At 46.4% G+C, this 17206-nt stretch overlaps 1 protein-coding gene across 1 annotated transcript in view; it reads right to left on the bottom strand.

The window, feature by feature from the left end:
* Positions 1-290: 290 nt before the first annotated feature.
* The window catches only part of LOC119404746 (cyclin-D1-binding protein 1 homolog), a 70345-nt gene continuing 53429 nt past the window's right edge, over positions 291-17206 (bottom strand). Inside the window, exon 10 of the mRNA XM_037671415.2 lies at positions 291-538. Within this exon, the coding sequence (XP_037527343.1) occupies positions 433-538 (106 nt within the window). The 3' untranslated portion in view covers positions 291-432. The remainder of the gene's footprint in view (positions 539-17206) is intronic.

The raw sequence follows: 17206 nt of genomic DNA, 5'->3' as shown, positions 1-17206 counted from the left end.
AGCACACTCAACAGTACAGAGAATGTCATTTGGAGTGCTGAGGATGCATACAAAACGTTTGCCACCGATGAATCCTCTGGCAGTTCCAATGAAGATACAGCTTATGGCATCAACTCGTGAAATTTAGTAGCTGAACTAAGAGGAATTTTAAAATGGCAAAGCTTACGCTCCCGCACGCACACTATGTTTCACAGCTTTTGCAAACTGCTGTGGCATAATAAATTGTGAATTATAAATGAGCAGTACATGTCTGCCCCTTTCACACAGGCACTAGGACACAGAAATGGTGTTTTCACACCTGATAAAGGTGTCTTGCCTTTATTTACACAACAACCAGGCACAACATTCTGGCCCTTATTTACACAATAAACAGCTGCAATATCAAAAATAAGAAAAACTTGCAAAACTCATTGCAAGACTCGCTTTCAACACTTAAAGATCATCAATACGTGAGAGCAGATTCTGGTAGTTGTGCTCTGTAGCATGCTCCAGAAACTCGACCCAGTCTTCTTCAGCACTATTGTAGAAGTGGCTATCCCTGCAAGTTAAAATTAGACAAGATAAAATCAACAATAGTGCAAACATGAAAGGCAAAGATTTTTTCTCCACTGAGCAATAAAGTTTAATGAATATGACTAATCATTTCTGCGGTATTCCACAAGGTGGAGGAAGGGTTATGAAAGGAAAAATTGTCATCCATTTGTTTGTAGCACAGATCTGTAAGGAAATCCATACAGATTTATCTGAAACAAAAGCTTCCTAGCTGATGAAAATTTTACACTGGTCCAAGGATCGAAGCCGGGTATTGGTCCTGTGTTTGATCCCTAGACCAGGACGATTATTTTGTCAACTAGGAAGTTTACTTTCTCGGAAATCCATATGGATTTCCTTGTAGCTTTGTGCTAGAAGCCGGTGCACATAAAATTTCCCTTTCAGAAGTTTAATGATCGCACCACACATTTCTACTGCCCAAATAAAAAACACAGTTTGCTAATTTTAAATGCTCAGTAACTGAAATTCTGGCACATGGTTGAGAGGACACTGATGCACTTCACTGTTCGGTTGACACGCCTAATTTCTATATAAGGCCAACTTCAACGGAATTTCACTTTGGCTTGTTATAATTGAGTAGCATACACCACAGAAGCAATATTGCCAAAGCTGCAGTTAAATGGCACCTAAGCAACTTATGTGGGCACTAAGTGATTGTTGTTATGAAATATGTTTCAGCATGTTGGCTTCTAGATTTTTTGGCACACAGTAAGCAGCTGTGGCTGTTACCTCATTTTAAAGGGACTGACAAACACTTTTTAATGAGCCAGTTCTTCATTCATGGTGCAATGAAAAGTTCATCCCTGGAAGTCCTTACACCTGCAGTGGTCAACTCCAGAAGACCATGGCTACAATGTAATCAGAATTTTTCAACCTGAGCAATCTCTTAAAAAATAGGGATCTTCAGAGTAGCAACACTGAGAAGTGACAATAATATTGATAGCCCATTTTGCAGATTGGGAAAGCAGAACAATGAGGAATTATCACAAGTGTTACCTTCATTAAACAAATGCCTTAAATAAAAACATTACGGTGCAAAGAATCAGAGGGATTCTGCCACACTTCTGGTAGCCACTCCACTCTCGAAAAGTGGTTATGGTAGTCGTTGCCAGACAAAAACATTCTAGGTTAAAAATGCTCCACTGCCATGAAAGCATGCGAAAATACTTTAGCACAAGTTGCACTTGGATGGGCACAGCAAAGTGTGGACAAGTGGCACTGTAGCAAAATGGTGCGGTTTGACCACCACTAGTATTCAATATTTACGCAACCAGCCTCAGCCATTGCTGCAGTCCATGTTAACTGTGCAGTTCTCGTTTCACTCCGGAGAAGTAATTTTTGGCACTTTGGTTCTATGGTAGACAAGGGAAGTAGAAACAGATTACAAGAGGATCATGTTAGACACAATATTAATGAGAACTAACAGACAATGACGCCAAGGAAAGTATAGGGGATGTTATTTGTAATAATTGGGCTATAAATGTGAAGAATGTAAAGTGGACGAAAAGATAACTTGCAGGGACCGAACCTGCGACCTTCGAATAACGCGTCCGATGCTCTACCACTGAGCTATGGCGGCTGTCATCCCCCCGTCCACTTTATAGGGTATACTATATGTGCATTTAAACCTAGGAGTGTTAGTCGGCGCCGATCGCAGCCATGGCGGCGAGTGTGGCACTCTCTTTTTCTTCCTTTTGGCGTCACGTAGCACGCAATATTTTTTACGAGCTGGCAGCTGACCAATAAGCCCTCGCATACTACCTGAAGGCATCAAGTCTGCCAGAACGAGACCCTCGCTATGAATGAAGGAAAGAAGGTGACCTTTTAAGGGCTCGTTTTTTGTTAGACACAATATTAATGAGAACTAACAGACAATAATGCCAAGGAAAGTATAGGGGATGTTATTTGTAATAATTGGGATATAAATGTGAAGAAAGTAAAGTGGACGAAAAGATAACTTGCCGCTGGCAGGGACCGAACCTGCGACCTTCGAATAACTTGTCTAAAATTTTTTTGTGGTGACCGTAAAGTGACAAAAAAATCATTTGGATTGTTACATACACATGGTTTATTCATGAGTAACAGCAAGATAAATCCTAAAAAAAAACCTATATGACGGTTAAAAAGTTATGCGTTGAAATAAACGTCTGTGTAGTTCACAGACATACAAAAATAAGTGCACGAAGTGGCGTTAAGTGGAAATGCAGAGGGAGAAGAGCTACTTTTGATCCAGTCAGCATCATCTTGCTGCGCACGCTTATGAGATGTCGCTCACTCATCAACATCAGAGTCTTAACTCTTAAGTAACTCCTCGTATGACGGGCTGACATTTACTGAATCAGATTCTGATTCGCCAGTCGAGCGGCAATTCCTTTGAATCGCTGCTAGACTCACTTGCGGCAGAGAAACCGGCGCACACTTGCATAGCGAAAGCAAACTGCGTGGGTGAGCGCATAGGTCGGCAAAAAAGTGTGGAGCTCACTCACTGTGAAGACTCACTCAAGAAATATATTTTATGCTTAGGGCTCACTCAGACTCGCCAAAATTTTCCTCAACAGGACTCACTCGGACTCGGACTCAACAAAACTTTTCTCAACTGGACTCGCTCGGACTCAAGCTCACCAAAATATTACTCACCAAAACTCACTCAGACTCATGGCTCGATCTGAGTCTGAGCGAGTCGACTCATGTGGGAGTTTGCCGACCTATGCGTGAGCGCACTCAAGAAAACCGTGTAGTGAGCACGTCCGGAAAGCGCAAACAAGTCCGAAACCTACAATAATCCTTCGTCTTATCGCCAACGAGATGGAAGCAGTTTTTTTGAGTTCCTGAAACAGGAAATGCAATTACAGCGGCATCGTTTGTGTCGGTCAGCGCCTGCATGGAAACAGGTATAATCACACCCTGGGGAGCAATAAATGAGAGAGTAAGAAAATGGTCACCCTTTTAGAGACTCTAAACCAGAAAGCCATCAGTTTTACAGGCGCAACAAGTGGGAACTGGCCGAAGAACAAAACTGAAACTAGCCGGCGTATCGCTGTAGTAAAGCATAAAAAAATGGAGAGATATCGGTGCAAGGAAAAAATTCTACGTATTCCCGCTGTGTGGCAGCACATGCCTAGCAAGAGAAAGGCGTGCATTTTAAACATACAGGCATGACATACATGTACGTCTTTGACCGCCTTGTGGCTGTAATGGACGACGTACATGTACATCTTTGACCCTCAAAGGGTTAAACGCTGTGCTGTCAGTGGTTTTTGCTCGTCACTTTTGTAATTGATGGGTCTTGCTGCTCTACTTGACGACCAGCGAGCGGGTTGCCATCTACTTACAAGAACGTCAATAAGGCGCCTTCGCACGATGGCGAAAATACCACTGCGCAGTCTTGCCTTCTCCATAAAGGCATTAGCATTTTCGCAATACCAGATCACCCGACAGGTGTGCATCAGCAACAACGGTGGCAGCGATATCTTCTTCTTTTTTTTTTTTTTTTTTTTTTGACACATCGTGTACACATCGAGGACATAAAGCTGCAATGACTTTTAATATTCTACTTATCTGCTGGTGTAAATCGTTCGTAAGCAACAAATATTTTAACATTTCTTCTCCGAGAGAACTTGTGATGCCGAGAAATGTCTCGGACGTATTGTAGTGACACAAAGCATTGTAACATACCACTGCTACTCACACTACTGCCACTTATACAGTCGAACACGGATATATCGAACCCACATATGTAGAATTTTCGGCTATATCGAACTCGTAAATTATCCCCTTGAAAATCCTTTGTAAAAGTATAGAAATTCGCACGTCTATATCGAACGGTACTTTTACCCGCCATTGGATATATCGAACGCTGCGCGAGCTGGAAGGCGCGCTTTGGCACTCGCTGAGCCCCTAAACCTTCGCGGCACCGCACCTCAGCCGACACCCGAAATGCTCGAAAAACGTGAGGGCGAGACGGCTTGGACTGTACCCCTGCTGGGCGCGTTCTCCAACTTGTGGAACGGCCTTTTTTTTCTTTTTTTCTCTCTCTTTCTCCTACGCTCTCCGCGTTACCGTCGGCTTGGAGAGCAGGAACGAAGGAGGCGGCGGCCTCCTCCTTTCGCCTTTTTTTTTTTGCTGTTTTGTGAGTTTTGATCAACCAACCACAGCCCGCCTCTTTCGTATTTGCTCAGACAACCACAGCTCGCGCCTTTCATACATTGCTGCTGCCCTCGCAGGTAGCCCGGGTAGCCATCGCCGCCATCGCGACTGATCGCGAGCGCTTTGTTGGCAGAGTTCACTTCCGTGAGTTGTCGCATACCACCGCATTCCTCTTTTGCGTGCATGCTCCCCTGCGAGCTCAAAAACATTGAGCTGAAGTTTCTGCTGGCCAACACGATAGCGAAGCTGCAACTGCTCGACCAGGGCATCATCAAGTTCTTCAAGGTTGACCTGCTTGGTGCCATTCAAATGGCGACGGGCCCCTGGCGAGACGTGAAGATGGACACAGTGGCCAACTGCTTCCGGAAGGCAGGCTTTGTGACGGTGGAACTTGCGGAAATCAGTGGAGACGGCGACGACAAGCACATAGACGACGCATTTCACGAGTTGTCGTCCCTCTTCCCGGCTGCCGTTCCACCCGAAGTGTCTGCGGACGACCTTGAGGAAGCAGACTGCAATGTTCAGGCTGTTGCGAGCTTCGCTGACGAGGACATTGTAGCTGCGGTCGCAGGGACCCAGGATGCCCAGGCCGACAGCTCAAGTGGCAATGAAGATCGTCTGGACGAGGTGGCGGCTACACGCGCGTACTCCACCGCTGAAGTGACGCTGAAGCGCCGCTGAAGTGGTGGCAGCGTTCGGATCGGTTCGCCGTTTTTGCGGCGACATGGAGTGAACCGGGCTCTCGCACCTGGACAGCCTCGATAAGATCGAGGCCAGCGTCTTTAACTTCATTTCGAAGACTCATTTCGAAGAAGCAGGCGAAGATAAGTGATTTTTTTCCGCGCAAATAAAACATTCTGTTGCATCGTGTGTGTGGAATTAGTTGTCATTCTTGAATGCGCCGATTGTAGCTGATCATCCGCCACTGGTAAGGTCTCTGGGCCTGTATTTTTTTACATAGAATTTTTCATATATCGAACTAATTCGCGATCCCCTTCGAGTTCGATATATCCGTGTTCGACTGTAGCTCCGATTACCTGGTGATTTGTAACAGTAAGAAAACTTTAAGGTGACCTAAGAAAGGGAAACGAATATATCTAAGTAAAATAGCAAGGTGGTTCCGTATAAAAAAGTCACAGTGAATGAAAATTGAGCATGATGCATCGTCAACTTAGATGTTAAGGTCACACAGTAGAAAACTCAGTGCCTACGGAAAATAGGCATAAAAACTGGAGGACGCTTGAGCTTAGATTTCAAGAGTAGAACGCGATGCAGGGATGCAACAGCCAAAATAGGATTTGGAGCAATTTTTGGAGCAGCAAAATGTTGCTTTTGGAGCACAAAAATCCAAATTTGGAGCAGGTTACGAAAAAACAAACTGAATTTTTTAGCCCGAAATCCCAAATTTGGAGCAGTATAACAAAGAAGGCTTATTTTTAGAAAAGAAAACAAAAATATGTAAAAACCATTCAACATCAGCTAATTCGCCCCGCCACGGTGGTCTAGTGGTTATGGCGCTCGACTGCTGACCCGAAGGTCGCGGGATCGAATCCCGGCCGCGGCGGCTGCATTTTCGATGGAGGCGAAAATGTTCGAGGCCCGTGTACTTAGATTTAGGTGCACGTTAAAGAACCCCAGGAGGTCGAAATTTCCGGAGCCCTCCACTACGGCGTCTCTCATAATCATATCGTGGTTTTGGGACGTTAAACCCCAGATAATATTATTGTCAGCTAATTCGTGCACAGTGCACGTAAACACTGCTCTTTCAATAAAAGAAGTGTGATGAGCCACCCCACAGTGCGAACAATGACTAAGTCCACATTAGCATTTGCAGGACCTGTCAAATAATTCGACAGGCACTGGAAATGCTAATGTGGACCTGCAAACCTGGCAACCTGGAAATTTGGGAGATTCGTAAAGCAGGAGCAAGTGGGGGTAGCGAAAAAAGAAAACTGGCAAACGCTTTTGTCTACTGTTTCTCAAGGCCACAGAAATGCCATACACAGCAACTCCAAATAATTGCCAATAATTTTTTAGATGTCAGTGATGATACTAGTACTCGTAATTACACGGCGCGTGCACGAATGAGTGATTAAGGAACAAAATGTGCTGTGTCCCTCACAGCTAGTACTAATAGCCCCTTCTAAATCTCGGTATGCTTTTCCGCAGGACACCAGTGTACTGCGGCAAAGTGGCTTAAAAAGCGTTCTGCACGCAATAAAACAAGCATCAGGACATTTGAGAACTACTGTCCTTTTCTATTGCGATAGCAACTATATGGACACTCTCAACGAGTTTTTGTTGTCATCTCCCATATAAAGTCCAAATTGATAACTTAGTGTGGGCACTAGTTATGTGCTTCTCATCTTTGCATTATCATAATCATCATCATCCGTTTGTCTCTCTGTCCTCATCGTCACCGTGTGTCATTGTCATCATCATCGAGTGTGTGCGCGCTCGGCCCATTCTCTTCCAAGGACTTGAGCTGAATAAACGTTGCGTCAACCAAGACGTCATAATATCCCTGTGCATAGCATGTTCTACCGCAGTTAAAAGCGCGCGAATGCGGGCGACGAACGCGGCTGAAGCAGATATGAAACGAGCCAGCCCATCTCTGTTGCTCGGAGGGCACATGCGATAACACCACGCCGCTTGGGAAGCCTGCCATCAAAGCATAGAGGAAACGCCCCGCCCGTCTTGGAACGAGCATGAAAAGACGTGAGAGGGGGCGGGGGTGGGTGGGCTGTTGCTCGAGTAGCAACTTTGAACTTTTATTGTAAGGCCGCGGTCGTGATCGCTGGCGCGCGGGCTCTCTCGGCAGCCATCAGAGGGCGGCTCGTATATCCTGCTACGTGCTGCGCTCTCAATGCGAAGACACTGTGCAGAAAGAGCACCTTTCCCTGGAGCGGCCGTATTCTCTTACACCAACGTTTTGTAGAGTTACGCGAGATCGGATACAAAAGAGTTTGCTGCCAGCCTCACTTCGTACAACATTACAATTTGTTGCTATCGTATTCATTGCTTCGTCCTTGCGGTGAAACTGACCTTTTTTTTTGCTTTCGCGAGGGGTTAGGGTTAGGGTCTGCGCGTCTGTATAGGATGACGATGCCCACACTGCAGATGACCAACGCGGCCTCCATTTCTTGCTCAAATTTATGCAACTGAGAAAATTTTAAGCTGGTCGGGCATTTTGGCGCAGCGTGGCGCAATTTTAACCAATTTCACGGTTGTGGCTCAGCTTGGCGCAAAGATAAGGAATTGTATCAAATTGGCGCAATTGGCGCAGCTGTTGCATCCCTGGCGATGGTGTAATCAGGCCCAGTTCGCATCACCTTCTCAATTGCTAGCCTGGCTTTGCTTCTCGGTGGACACTGTGCCGCAAGAAAAGGAATGTCTGTGCGCGTAACATTGACGATTTCAGACTATCCTAGAAAGTCCACTGTGAGTACAGTTGCCAAGGGCCCACTATGCCATAATTCTTCCCTCTGTGAATTTCGCGAAGTACCGACTACTAGTCTGTAAGGCTTGAACGCACACCCGCGCAGCTCCACACTTGGTTGATGCTGTTGCTGAAAATGATGATTAATTATGCCCATGCACTTTGTAAATGGTAGGCCTTAAAATGAACCACTCATTGCGCAATTCACATGTTCTGGCGCCTGGTGTGATTCTACGCTTCTGCCATGCAACATTACATGCGTTAAAGGGACACTAAAGAGAAACAATGAATTGGTTTAGATTGATAAAGTGTGCTCGGAGAACTTTTGTGTAGTTTATTTCACCACCATATGTTGATTGTTAGAGGAGAAAACCAAGTTCAAAGTTTCATTTTTAAATTTCGTGCCGAACTTTGTAATTCGTGACATAAGAGATTTCAAAGAGCATTTAACGTATTTTGGTGCCACTGGCTCGACGAAATTTCCACAAACTCGTTATGTCAAGTCTCTGGCCCCCTCAGAGGACAATGTACTTCGATGTAACCTATTAGGAACTACGTAGGCCCAAGCAGGCGCCGTCAAAAATATGTGATGTCACGGCAAATGGTGCGGAAATTCCAAGGTGGCGTCGCCACCTGTATTTTCTTTTTGCGCGTTTTCTCGCTTATTAAGAGTCTTCTCGCAGCAAGCGTGGTGTTTTTGGTATCGTGGAAGACTACTTTACTAATGCGAGAAAAATCTTTTTGCTCTTTAGTGTCCCTTTAAAGGGACACTAAAGTGAAAGAATGAATCGGCTTAGATTGATAAATTTTACTCTGAAAACTCTAGTGTTGTTAATTTCACCATCATAGCTGTAATAATACAGGAGGAAATCAAGGTCAATGTCTCACTTTTAAATCTCGTGCCAAAATCTCTGCGCGTGATGTTAAGGATTTCAAAGTGTATTTTTTTGTATTTTGACGACATTGGCCCAACGCAACTTCCTGAAACTTTGTATGTTAGGTCTCTGACCGCCCCCTCAGAAGACAATACACTTCATTTTTACCAATTAGGAACGACGTAGGCCCTCGTAGATGCTGTCAAAATGTATGACGTCACCACCCACATTTCATTTTTGCGCATTTTCTCGCTGACCAAACGTCTTCTTGCGGTAAGCGTGGTGATTTTTGTATTCTCAGATTAATTTACTAATACGAGAAAAATCTCTTTTCTCTTTAGTGTCCCTTTAAGGAGACTCCCCGCACTACATGACATTCGTATAGGGTTTTTCCCGAAACAGTTTGGAGCCCTGGCATGGCTAACACCTTTACCTGTTGTGAAACAAAGTCACGCCAGTGCTCGAAACTGTTTCGGGAGAAACCCTATACGAATGTCATGTAGTGCGAGGAGTCTCCCCAGGTCCCCCCGGGCGTGAGATCTTTATGACCTAAATAAAGTTCTTGTCATGTCGTGTCATGTTGTACAACACTTGCTTACCACGCAGAAGTCCTGGGTTCGATTCCATTCCCATTCGAACCTATGATTTTTATTATTTATTTATTGGATCTATTTCAAATTGTTGTTTACAGACAACACAGGTTTTTTTCTCACAATCAACAATGCCAACACCGGAATTTCTGCGAAACGAGCTATTTAATGCTGTTGCGTTAAAATGGCTCATAGGGACTCTGATGAGAAAAACAGAGTACTTGGTATTATAATGTTTCTCTAATGCCCTTCCTAAAATCTTCAAGATGTTTTCTTATATTTCCATTAGTATAATGCAAACTGAATTTCGCTATTTTACTAAGTTCTAAGCAGACTAAGTTGTAATCAGAATTTTAGTTATTGTATACCCTAGGCACGCCCAGATTATTTTACCATTGTCCTGAACGTTGCCTTGACATAACAGTAAACTGAAATGGAATGCAGATATATAAGAAGTAGGAATGATGCAGACGATTAAAAAATGAGTGAAGAATAGAACGTATTTTAGCATCAGGTTACAAAAAGCATAAAGATGTAATGCAGTAAACGAAGGGCAAAAACTATACAGAGGCCCAGGTATCACATGGGATGCAAACTGAGGACAGCAATGAAAGCACTTATGCTAATACAGCCGGACACGGATATATCGAAGTCGAGGGGGATCGTGAATTAGTTCGATATATGAGAAATTCGATGTAAAAAAATACAGGCCCCGAGACCTTACCGGTGGCGGACGATCACCTACAATTGGCACATTCAAGAATGACAACTAATTCCACACATACGATGCAACATAATGTTTTATTTGCGCGAAAAAAAATCGCTTATCTTGGCCTGCTTCTTCGTCTTCGAAATGAAGTTGAAGAGGTTGGCCTCGATCTTATCGAGGCTGTCCAGGTGCGACAGCCCGGTTCACTCCATGTTGCCGCAAAAACGGCGAACCGATCCGAACGCTGCCGCCACTTCAGCGACGGAGTACGCGCGTGTAGCCGCCGCCTCGTCCAGACTATCTTCGTCGCCACTTGAGCTGTCGGCCTGGGCATCCTGGGTCCCTGCGACCGCAGCTACAATGACCTCGTCAGCGAGGCTCGCAACAACCTGAACATGGCAGTCCGCTTCTTCGAAATTGTCCGCAGACACTTCGGGTGGAACGGCAGCCGGGAAGAGGGACGACAACTCGTGAAATGCGTTGTCTATGCTCTTGTCGTCGCCGTCTTCACTGGTTTCCACAAGTTCCGCTGTCACGAAGCCTGCCTTCCGGAAGCAGTTGGCCACTGTGTCAGTCTTCACGTCTCGCCAGGCGCCCGTCACCATTTGAATGGCACCAAGCAGGTCAACCTTCAGCCCACCTTGAAGGACTTGATGATGCCCTGGTCGAGCAGTTGCAGCTTCGCTGTCGTGTTGGCCAGCAGAAACTTCACCTCGATGTTTTTGAACTCGCAGGGCAGCATGCACGCAAAGAGGAATGCGGTGGTATGCGACAACTCACAGAAGTGAACTCTGCCAACAAAGCGCTCGCGATCAGTCGCAATGGCGGCGATGGCTACCCGAGCGCCCGGGCTACCTGTGAGGGCAGCAGCGATGTACGAAAGGCGCGAGCTGTGGTTGGCTGAGCAAATACGAAAGGGGCGGGCTGTGGTTGGCTGATCAAAACTCGCAAAACAGCAACAAAAAAGAAAGAAAAGGCGAAAGGAGGAGGCCGCCGGCTCCTTCATTCCTGCTCTCCAAGCCGACGGTAACGCGGAGAGTGTAGGAGAAAGAGAGAGAAAAAAAAGAAAAGAAAAAGCCATTCCACAAGTTGGAAAACGCGCCCAGCAGGAGTACAGTCCGAGCCTCTCGCCCTCATGTTTTTCGAGCGTTTCGGGTGTCGGCTGAGGCGCGGTGCCGTGAAGGTCGCGGGGCTCAGCGAGTGCCGAAGCGCGCCTTCCGGCTCGTGCAGCATTCGATATATCTGATGGCGGGTAAAAATACCGTTCGATATAGACGTGCGAATTTCTATACGTTCACAAAGGATTTTCAAGGGGATAATTTACGTGTTTGATATAGCCGAAAATTCGATATATGTGGGTTCGATATATCCGTGTTCGACTGTATTCAAATTATAATTAAAAGATCTTGAATAAATTAGCAGGAAGAACAATGATACAGTACACGAAGATATCTTCAGTTACGTAAATGCTTGTTCTACCGCATCTAGCATCGGCACCGGTGGTAATAGTTGTTAGAATCTTGTCCGCATATGTCAATCTCATTGTATGTAATACAAACTTAAATCCACGAGATCTTCTAAATCGCTGATGTGTAAAAGACTTGAGACGCAAAGCAACCCCACTCTTGCATCCTTCAGAATTCCTAATGAAGCACCACGCAAGAGAAACTTCCTTAGCAACACTTTAGTGGCATCAGAATTTGCGCGAAAGATGCCACATGCATTGGAGTATGCAGCACAGTACAATGGCTATGAGCAAGTGTCATGGCACCGACACCACTAAAAAGAAAGAAATTATCGAGAAAACAAAAGGTAGAAGCAGAGACGTTCGCACGCTTGTTTTTGTCGAGATGGCGCGAGCGCCACCACGTGACTCTTTTCCACCAATAGGGCATGCAGACCTCATCGCCTGGCCTCTGTGGAGGACTCTGGTGGAAAACTAAGAGAATGTCGTATCTCTTATACCCTTGTCACACGGGTAAGCTTAACCGCTGTTATACCCAACTGCAGTTAGCGGATTTAACCACAGTTACCGTAAACCAGACAGAGGCGCTGTCACACGTTTTCAGCGCTTCCAAGCGTTCTTTAGTTGATACATGGCTGCGTTCGTGCAACACCGCTGTAACACCGCCTTGTATAGGGCTTCACGCTCGATTATCGACGCTTCGGCAGCGTGTTTTGATGCGCGTCTATCAAATAGTGTGAAGCACTGTTTAATGAACGAACGCAGCCGTGTATGAATCTCGTGAAATGCACACGAGATTTTTGCAGCACGGACAAACTTCCACCTCAAAGACGGTAGTTTATCTTCCCAAATGCGTTTCAACGCCTCTGTCGTCGCAACGGTCCAGTTGACACGCTTTTGGCTCGGTATTTCGCTGGGAGCCAAGCCGCTCGCGTCCGACATGGGGGCCGCCATGTTGTCAGTTTACGGCGCTAACAGGGGTTGCCTACCTCCGTTTACGAAAACGGTCGTTAGCGGATTAACTGCGGTTAGGGTTGTCGTGTGACAAGGTACAACAGCCGTTAGACGTAACGGCCGTCGTACTTAACTGCGGTTAGACTGCCCGTGTGACAAGGGTATTAGTTTTATTCAGGTGGCTTAGTGGCAGCAGTATCAGACTGAGAAGCGGAGTTCAGCCAACGTTCTTAGCTTCACACGGTGGTGTCGTATCTTGTATCTTAAGATACGCGATGCGTTATTGAATGAATTGGAAATACAGATACTCGTCTTGCGAGATGTATTGGGATACAGGTGCAAGATACCCGGAGAGTATCTAAGATGGTATCTAAGATACACGTATCTTCGATACTGCCCAGCACTGGACAAGACGAAGGGGGACACACACAGGCATGAGGATATGTTGTACCAACCAGGCCAGAAGTCAGCCCTTGCTTTATTTGGTACATGCATTTGTTACCTGCTAAAGGAGTTTTACAAATGTCATATTCACAAAGCAGCAGTGTGGTGTTACATCTTGTGTAAGAAGTCAAATTTGTTTGCTCAGAATGCACTACAATGGTAGTTTGTATAAATGCAAATGCAGTTTCTCGTAAAATATTTGATTGCCTAAATCAAAAGGTGAGAACTGTGCCCAGTCATCACGAAGAACAAGTGTGCAATAATAAATTGCAGTAACTTTTGGTGACCCCTTAAATCATGCCACGCCAATGACCTCCGAGGCTTTGAGCCTTGAAAAAGCCATTAATACAATTGCTAAGCTGAAAATCACACTGACGCTGGGTTTTACTTTGCAAGGCACTGCAGATTTCCTCCACATCACAGTAGATGTTGATTATAGGTGTAGCCTGGGGAAATTTGGAAGGTTTACCACCCCACCCCTCCACTTCCTAGTATTTTTAGTCTGTATGTGTATATACACACCTACAAGCACACAGGAGCACATTAGAGGGGTCGGACATTCCGCCAGAAATGCCCTTCATGCTGTTAATAATAGCAGGTTAGAAAGAATGAAATCAGCATCTATGGCGAAAATGGCAATTGTTAAATGGAATGAATGTCCCCCACTGTAAACCAAAGTAGGTCAAGATGCCCTAAATAATGAAAGCCTGTTGTAGTTGGCGTTAACAAAGACTACAGCTCGGTGAAAACCAAAATGATGCTAAAGTTAGGTGGTGCTGCTCCCATTCCATTTCCACATGATGCAATATCCTGCAACGTCTGGCCAAGGCTACTTAATTGCTAATTGCAGTCACCGACCGATTTTTCGGACGCCCTAATTTTTGGACCTGCCTGAACATCCGAACTCTGCCATGGCGCTGTCACGCGCTCCATAGAGTCAATGTATAACCCCAACCAAAATTTTGGATGTTTGAAGCCCTACTCGTTCAATTTTCCGGACTTTTTCTTTCGATTGCGAGTCAAAACCTATCAAAAACCACCAAAAACAGAAACATCACTCGCATTTTGTTTTTCTGCAGCCTCGAACACATGTTGCATGCGTATCGTCAGTTAATCTAATCAGTCGCCTACGGTGTCGCATGTGGTCGGTCGTGCTCTTTTCATCGCCACTTCAACAACCGTTAGCAGTTCGCTAATGCTGACAGCGAGATCGAGCTCTGTGCTGAACGTACCAACGACGAAATATTGTATATTGCCGATTATAAGTCGACGTTTTTTTTCATAAAATGACCTTCCAAAGTTCAGGGGTCGACCTATAATCGGAGTCGCCCTATATGCGGAATCGTAAAGTCGACTTATCTGTGGGGTCCGAGGACAGGTCGTCGTCCTCGGATTTCCTGCTATTCGACGCATCGATAACATCAGCCGCAGAGGCAGCGGAGTCGCGGCAACAGCTATCTCCCAACACGCGCGCACCGCTTTCGGAGCCGGACATTTTTGCGATCTGCCACGACGATCGTGAAACTATAGCGAAACCACGTGAGGCGAAACTACGGAGCGCGTTTAAAAATCACCGCCACGCGGCATTAATGCAAACTGCTTGGGAAACATGGTCTCGAAGCAGCATTTCAAACCTTTGATAGAGGGCGAACAATGCTCTATGAATAAAGAGGAATTTACCTTACGATGCACCCTGCAGTTTTGTTTTCATACAATAGAAACGATTCGTTGACAAACCATCGGCGTCCATGTGGGCTGGCAACACTTCGCGGGGAACTAAACCACATGACCAGTCACATGCGCCCACAAGGCGTCTTCGTGTCTTTTTGCACTCACGCCTGTTCGCCATTTCTGCATTTCGCTTCGCTTGCGAGCAGTGGTGTGCACGATTTGCAACGCTCCCAAACGGACGCCAAGATGCCACCGCTACGCTGGCAACAGTACAGCGCTGCTTTCAAGAGGCAAGCGATCCTCTACGCAGAGTCGGCAAGTAACGTTGAAGCAGGGCGCAAGTTTGATGTGCCGGAAAAGTGAGTGAGGGAATGGAGAAAACAAAGGACCAAGATCTTCGCGTGCGCTGCTACACGCCGTTCCTTTCGCGGACCGAAGTCTGGACGATACCTGCCGTTGAGGAGGCGGTTCGAGATTGGGTTGACGACCACTGGCACCCGTTCCGACAACGAGCAGCAGCAGTGGCTCACACAATGGTAATGACCGTGACTGCGTCCTTCTCTCAAGCGATGACGAGTCGTAAGCAATGTTTCACGGGCAAATGTTTTTTTGCATCACTCCCTCTTCTGAAAAACTTATTGGTGGGCTATTGTCGCAGCAGTGATGCTACCGAGGACTTCTGATTTGGAGCAATTTTTGGAGCAGCAAAATTTCCGTTTTGGAGCACTTTGGAGCAGCAATATTTTCATCTTGGAGCACTTTGGAGCAGATAATTTTGCATCTGGGAGCACTTTGGAGCAGCGATTTTACATCCTGGAGTGCAATACAGAAGCATATTGCATTAACATTCAAGCACCTGAGTATTATTATGGGGCTCTTATGAAGGCTAGAAATATTTCGATTCATTGCAAATCTCATGGAAAAAATCAACTCAGGAGCATAGGCGTGCGCACAGTGGGGGCAGGGGGGGGCGGGGGGGGGGGCGGCCCCCCCCAATCACCTAAGGGGGGGGGGGGGGGGCGCAAAATCTGCCCCATACATTGACCCTTGCGATAGCAATTATATGGACACTCTCGGCGGATTTTTGCCGTTGCCGTTGCCGTAATTTTCCGTATAAAGTCCAAATTAATAACATCACCACGCGTATTCTAGCCGCGGGTAAAAGCTCGCGAGCGCTGGCGACGAACGCGGCTGAAGCGGAGATTAAACTAGCCGGCCGTCTGTCTCCGCCGCACGGACAGCGCATGAGATAACATCTTCCCGCGTGCGGGCCTGCCGTCGATTGCTCATCAGAGAGGAAACGCCCCGCCCGTCTTTCGTAAGGAGCGTGAAGAGACGCCAGGGGAGCGGAAGGGGGGGGGCATGGTTCGAAGGGCGCAGTCGCTTGCGCGCGCGCTATCTCGAGGCATCAGGGGACGGCTAGTAAACTTGCTGTGCTCTCAACGCTTACTTCTCGTTTAGAGAACTCAGAGCAAGAAAACGCTTCGGTTCCTGGAGGGGCCATATTCGGTTAAACCAGAGTTCGCGAGATCGGATCCAAAAGAGTTAGCTGCTAGCCTTACTTCGTTTCACAATACAATTTTTTGGTATCGCATTCATTGCTTCGCTCTGAAGCGAAACAGAGTTTTTTTTTAACCGTTAGCTATTGACCCCCGAAAGCGAGGGGCGGACGTGTAACATGGCGTAGCCACTTCACTGTGGGCCGTCAGCGATGGGCCCACTACTGACAGCTGCACATTTGCGGCTGCTCCGACCAGGAGATATGATTTTACTAATGACGTCACATTTTTAAAAAAGCAAGCAAAAAATTCGAATTGGAACCCTAGCACGTGAGCTCGAAAGGGCAGGGGCTTTTAGGGGGCATTTACCGCAGAGTGATTACAAACTCGGACGCGTGCTGGCGGAAGGAATTACGAAAAAGCTGTTCTGGATAAAGATCCATGGATAAAGTATATCTGAGGAAAAGTGTCAACGCGTTTCCACCGTTCGCGTGCTCTTCCATAAACGCGCAGCAAGGTAAATTCGATATTGTCCCATATATCTACTGCGAGCGATCCCAGATTTCATTCCGCGATGTCCGGAAACAAGTGACAGACATTTCAGCGGCACTCATGTAGTTATTACTGAACACTGCTTTCCTTACGTGCCATGCGACGCTTGAAACGAGCTATCAGCAGCGTTTCTGGAACAGACGACGTCCGCCGATGAATCGCCGTCGCACTTTCTCGCTACTGATAGGCCTAGACGTCACGAGCCTCTGCAGAGAGCGCGTTTTGCTGTCGAGCCGACTTGCAGAACAGAAGCTGCGTCGGCACCGTGCATGGCATCGTGGCTTACTCGGAACGCACGCGCGAGCGCTAT

This window comes from Rhipicephalus sanguineus, chromosome 1, assembly GCF_013339695.2.
Source record: "Rhipicephalus sanguineus isolate Rsan-2018 chromosome 1, BIME_Rsan_1.4, whole genome shotgun sequence".
In the NCBI taxonomy this organism is placed as follows: Eukaryota; Metazoa; Arthropoda; class Arachnida; order Ixodida; family Ixodidae; genus Rhipicephalus; species Rhipicephalus sanguineus.
This window is presented reverse-complemented; position numbering and strand designations above follow the sequence as displayed.